This window comes from Myiozetetes cayanensis, unplaced genomic scaffold, assembly GCF_022539395.1.
Source record: "Myiozetetes cayanensis isolate MyiCay16 unplaced genomic scaffold, myiCay2020 scf27, whole genome shotgun sequence".
Lineage (NCBI taxonomy): Eukaryota > Metazoa > Chordata > Aves > Passeriformes > Tyrannidae > Myiozetetes > Myiozetetes cayanensis.
This window is the reverse complement of record NW_026087488.1, coordinates 5,364,192-5,370,191: the sequence shown is the minus strand read 5'-3', so window position 1 is coordinate 5,370,191 and position 6,000 is coordinate 5,364,192. Positions and strand designations below refer to the sequence as shown.

Genomic DNA, 6,000 nt, shown 5'->3' with positions numbered 1-6,000 from the left:
GTGCACGGTGCCCGCCCCCGTTCCTCCCCCGGCTCTCCCCGCTCCGTGCACCCCTCGGCCGGCCGAGCCCGAGCCGCCTCCCGGGGGAGCCCCCACCAAGCAACAGTTGCCCCCCAGGTCGCGGCCGCCGCCCCCGGCCCTGCCCGGGGGAGCCCCTCGGCACCGGGAGGAGGAGGAGGAGGAGGAGGCGGCGGCGGCGAGGGCGGCTCGGGGAGGGGAGGAGGGGGGCTCGGGGGCTGCGCGGAGCCGCCGCCGCTTTGCAGCGCTGAGCGCCGCCGGTCTCTCCCACCGCCCCGGGGCCGCCCGGAGCCGCGGGAGCAGCTCCTCGGATCCGGCTTCCCGGCTGCCCGCGGCGATGGAGCGGAGCGGCGGCGCCGCGGCTCGGCTCCTCTCCGCCGGGCGCAGCCTCCCTCTCCTCCGCCTGCGGGAGCGGAGCCGCCCCACCGCCGGGCACCGGCCCCCTTGCTAGGCTCCTGGACCCCTCGTGCATCCTCTGAGCCCTCCGTGCATCCCTCCCCCCTAAACCCTTTGTGCATCCCCCGACCCCCTGTTCATCCCCCAAACCCCTTTGTGGATCCCTCTGTGCGTCCCCCACCCCTTTGTGCGTCCCCCCTGTGTACTCCCAACCCGTTGTGCATCCCCTCCATCCCCCTGTGAGTCCCTCAGCCGCCTTGGGGCCCCCCCTCCGTGCCATCCAGCCCCGTCACCCCCCCTTGCATGCGGCCCCAGGGCTGCAGGAGCCGGGGTTGCACACCATGGGCACGAAGCAGACCAAGGGCTGCCAGCCGGGCAGCGCCGGGGAGAGCTCCCCGCCCACCACCGCAAGAAGGTGCCCCCCAGGGAAAGAGGGGACTTCCTCGCCTCCCTCGTGGTGAAGTCCAGTGAGAAGTTTGGGAAGGGCGGTGGCAGCAGCTTGCCCCCTTACCACCGGCGGATCTGCATGATCCAGGACATGCTGGTGCTGGTGAAGCAGGGCAAGCAAGAGGAGGCCACCGAGCTGCTGAAGAACCTGCGGCAGGTGAGGATGGGCAGGTTTCTCCGGGCGGGGGCTGCCTGCTTGCGATGGGAAAAAGACAGTCATGGGGAGCAAACCCCGTGCTGATTTCGAAAGCCTGTTAGCAAAGGGGGGGCACGCTCTGTTTTTGTGGGTCTGACTTTCGTGGCGTAATTTTGGGGAAGTGACTGAGGAGCTGCAGGGTGGTCATGGTGCTGGAGTTGGGAAAATACCCCCCGGGAGGAGCTTTGCATTGTCTGCAGCGAGGAACCCTGCCGGGTGCATTTTTTCCTCCTTCCCTTCATTGCTGGCGCTGATAGCTCTGGGGTTTGCAGCGTGCACAGCCCACTCGAGGTGGTTCCCACTCAACTTTCCAGAAGTTCGGTGTTTAAAGCAGCCCTGTAAGAGCGCTGAGGCAATTTGAGCTGGCAGCTTTTGAGGATCGGCTCTTTTTCCTCCTGGCTCAGAAATACCGAGAGTTGGCAGCTTCGCTTTTTATCTTGTTCTTTTTGACGCACAATCGCGTGGTGGAGTTTTGCTGGTGTTGGCTTGGAGAAACGAGACGCTGTGCGGGAGTGGGGAATTAATTGTACAGAGCCCGAGACCTTTTGCCTTGAAAGTCTGTTTGAGCTGGGCATTAGCTGAGAAGCAACAGGACGGAAAGTTGCTGTGAGCAAACAGAAAGGCAGCTGAGGAGCACTGCTCTGTACTCAGTAAATTACCATTTAATCTTTTCTACTGATAGATGGTGATAAAAAGACCGAAGCGCTGGGCATTTTCAAGGCTCTGGGGTACACAGGGCTTTGGAAAGCAGCAAGTTTTCCATGCAAACCAGAACTAGACCCGTCTTGGAGCTCAGGTTTTCTCCCAGGGAGCCTGCACAGCACTCAGCTGTTCTGTGTAACCAGTTCTGCCACCTGGGAAAAAAGTTGCTCAGAACTTCACTGGGCACTGGGAGCAGCTTCCTTGCCCTGTAGTTAGTCTATCCACAGGAAAATACAGCTGGTTCAGAGTCTGATGGTTTTCTTTTTGGATTTTGTATTTGGGTTTTGGTTTTTAGCATCTCCGCCCCTCCTCCCAACATTTTCTGGTCCAGTTAAATTTTAGCAAGTGGATGTGGTGTTTGGGGCACGTCCCTGACCCATTCATCCCACTTCCATTTATCCTGTCAGCCAGGGTCCTTCTGCCCAGCTGGTTTTCATGGTTCAGGACTATCTTTGGAACAGCCCAGCTAAGAAATCTGAGCAGTGTCATATCTGTTTGTGTTTCTTTATGGAAAGCTCTTGGAACTCTAACTCTCAACCTTGAGATAAGGTGCTTTTTCCGAGATGAACGTGCCCCACCACTGGGATTTTGGCAGTACGACTCTTTGGGACAATGACCTCTCCGTTTGGGATCTGTGCAGCAGTTGTGGGTTCCCTTGGCTGGGAAAACCCCGTGGGACAGAAATGGCCACGAGCTGGGCAGCAGATCAGTGCCCAAATGTTGCACCCTGTCAGCCACACCAGAGCTTTATCGTTGCCCCAGCCTGCTGGAGCTGGCAGAAAGGCAGGTGCTAATTTTAGAGGGTGTTTATCTCAAACACCTCCCCAAAAAATAAATCTTGGTGCCTGGGGAGTGCCATGAATCACTCTCGAGTTCTCTCTGCCTTCAGAGACTGTTTTTTCTCAGCGATGCCCTGGACTGTCCTCGCCCTTCACACAAGTTGATTGTGCAGATTGAGGGAGCTGGGAGGTGTCACAGTGGATGCCCTAATGACAAATCTGACCGTGGGGGCATCGTGTCATCTGAGCTGGGGGGAGGAAGGGGGAGAAAAAGCTAAAAATTGATTTTAAAATGCTGGGGGAAGCGAGGAACCTGTTACAGTCAGGTATGTCTTTGTCAGTGAGTGTTTCTGAAGAGCTTGCTCTGATAAAATGTATCTTAAGAGTGTCAAAATAGGGAACACTTTGTCCTAGATACTATAATAGACTCAAAGCACGCTTTTAATGAGGTGGTGTTATTCCTTGCCTACAGGTAGTGAATGTGGGATGCCCCACTGATCAAATCCCGATCGCTGTGGTTTTCCACCAGCTGGTTTTTGGGAGGGAACGTTTTAGAGGTGCACTGGTGGCTGCAAGGGACACTGGGTTTGCTCCCCACCAGTGGGAGCCTCCAAAAGCTGAGCTCCTGCCACGTCTCAGCCTGAAAGTGAGGATTTGGAGGGAAGGATGAACTTCCCCCTGTGGAGAGGGGTGGGTGGGTGAGCCTGGTGGGGCAGAGACTTTTCTCCTGAGCCATTTATAGGGTGTCCAGTGCAGGGGGGCTGTGGCTATGGCTGATGTAACGTGGGATGCTGCTCCTGCAAAACTGGGCTTTTCGAGCCAACCCAGTGACCTGGTGCCCAGCTCTCAGCTGAGATTTTTTAAATCCCAGCCATTTAGGTCACTGGGAGCCTTTCCACTGACTTCACCAAGCGTTTTAGCCAGCCCAGCATGCTAGTGAGGGGGTAGGTGACAGCATCCCTGCGTTTGGAGGTGCTCCATCATTTTTTTTGGAGCAGGATGAGCATTCCAGCCCCACCACTGGCACCAGTGTCCACCGTGGCCTTTTGCATTTCACCCAGTTTATCCATCCTGCTCCCCTCCCTGAGGCAGGAGCGGTGCTGTCTTCTTTTCAGGCTCCTGTAAGGATTAATCAGCGTTTCCAGGAACGCTTGGAGGTTGCAAACAACTATAAACCGCTAAGATACGAAGAAGCAAACTTCTTTTTGTTTGGAAAAGATGAACAATGTGAACAGCAGACAGGCTCCCTTGCCTCCAGACTGCTCCTCGGAGGGGTCAGCAGCGGTCTCTGGAGCGGAGGCAATTCGATCCCACTGCCTGCCCTCAAAATAACACTGCTGTTATTCCTGCATGCAGAGCTGGCAGTGGCCTCTCCAAAGGGTATGTGCTCCTCTGGCACAGCCAGCCTCGTTCAACTACGGGCTGTGGAGCTGGAGATACCCACTGCTTCTTCCTTTCTGCTCTGGTAACTGCTGTCAACCACCCTGAGCCCGAACCCCACGCTGCAAAATTAAAATCCCTTCCCAAACAAAGTGCCGCCCGCCGCTGTCTTTGGCCGGGGTGTTTGCCCTCGGGGTGCTGCACGTGGGGTGCTTTTGGAGGTTAAACACATTGGAGGATGAGTGGAATGCACTGAAATACTCAACATTTCATTGAGGCTGGAGTTTGGGGTTGCCAGGAGCTTGCTAGGCACGTGAAGGGACCCGGTTGCCTTTCATGGGAGTGATTCTTGCGCTGAGTAACTTGGAATCCAGTTTCTCTGCTGTGAAGTGACTTCAGAGATTTACCTGTCAGCATCTTCTCTGCTTTCCAACAGGGAGCTGCTTCAGGGCCTCATCCTAAGAGGGGATGAAGAATGAACTAATTCAGGGTGTCCAGCACTTGAGGCATGGGAACCTGCTCTCACACCCTCCTGGGTGGGAGAACTGCAGCTCCACTGTGCCCCAGCACCACCAGCTTCAGAGTAGGATGGGCTCTAGTGTTATATAGCGTATCACTTTTATTTTTACTTTTTTTTTTTGTTCCATACTCTGGAGTTTCAGTGGTTAAGGCAGCCAAGAGCTGTCAGTATATTAAATTCTGGGAGTGTCTCTCCTGCTGGGGAGAGGATTTGTAAAACAAAGCATGTTTTCCTCCTCTCCGCTGCCAAACGGATCGGTTTTCCCAAGTGAAATGGTGAAGCGCTTCCCAGCACATTACGTTTCACCCCAGGAATTTGCCATTGGTTATGGCTCGACGTGGAGGTTTTGCTGGGTTGTTGCTGCTGCTCCAGCAGAGCTGGGCTGGTGGGAGAGGGGAGGAGGAGGAGGAGGAGGCACCATCCATGCTAGGCAGGAGGTGTGCTGCAGTTCCAGGAATTAAACAGAAAAAGGGGGAAAAGAAAGCAAAAGCATTGTAATAAACCTCTGGGTGCTGGAGGTGGCCAGAAGGCAAATGGCAAGGTCCTGTAAGGTGGATTCTCTGCCACAGCAGCTTCGCCTGGGCCGTGATGGGGTGTGAAGGGCAGGGGAGAGGGGTCAGGGCCCCAAAGGGGCAAAGTTTGCGATGGTTGCAGCTCATCAGGAGGAAGGGGATGGTTTTTGTTGCTGCCTTGTCTCAGATTCCGGCGTTTTCCCCGAAGGATGCTTGGCCCCTGGCGCTGCCCCAGCCTCGGAGCACACGCTCCAGCCTTGCCTGTGCCAAAGCTGCTGAAATGTTCCTCCTGAGCCCTGTGGTTGGATGTGCTCGTGGACACCCAGAGCAGACCTCGGGCTGGTTGATAGGATGCAGCTCATCCGCAGCCCGCGGGTGCCTCGCGGCTGGACTGTGCCACTCTCTGCTCCCTCCTGGCCCTGTGCACACCGAGCCACAGGGCATCACTCCCGTGGAGACCATCCTGGGGCCTCTGGAATGCTGGAGGACCCTGGCAGTGTTGTGTCTGCCAGGGAACCCCTGGTCCCTTCTCCTGAGCGCCAAGAGCAGCCGATGCATCGCAGGTGACCGAGGTTGGGGTTTCGGGCAGCCTCTGAGCTGCCAGCAGGAGGACAGGGAGGAAGAGGTTTGCAGAATTGGGCTTGTTTTTTCTTTGCAAGTGGGAGATCCTGAGGCTGGGAAGTGGGGGCTGAGGCCAGGGACCTGTTCTGCCTCCAGCGCTGGGCACTGCAGGGTGGAAGTTGGGTAACCCAGCTCTCGAGTGGGGTAGCTTTGGGATCAGCACTCATTTCCTCTGGTTCAGGCTGCTGATGAAACCATCAGTGCTCACCACAATTATTTTTAACCCTTAGGCTGCTGGAGGCATTTATAGCAAGTGACAATGGTGGGGTGTTTTCTGCCCCAAACAGGGTCTCTGGTCTTCTCACCCTACTCCCTAACCCTGCCCTGCTGGAAGATCATCTCTTGCAGTGTGCTTGCTTCCCATCCTGGCTCCTTCTGCTCTTTTTCCTTCCCCTGTGGGATTCACAGGTGGATGTGTCCCATGTCTGC

At 56.3% G+C, this 6,000-nt stretch overlaps 1 protein-coding gene across 1 annotated transcript in view; it reads left to right on the top strand.

The window, feature by feature from the left end:
* Positions 1–363: 363 nt before the first annotated feature.
* LRRC75A (leucine rich repeat containing 75A) overlaps positions 364–6,000 on the top strand; it is a 64,034-nt gene continuing 58,397 nt past the window's right edge. The window contains 2 exon segments of the mRNA XM_050322067.1: positions 364–818; positions 821–1,018. Of these exon segments, the coding sequence (XP_050178024.1) occupies positions 756–818; positions 821–1,018 (261 nt within the window). The 5' untranslated portion in view covers positions 364–755.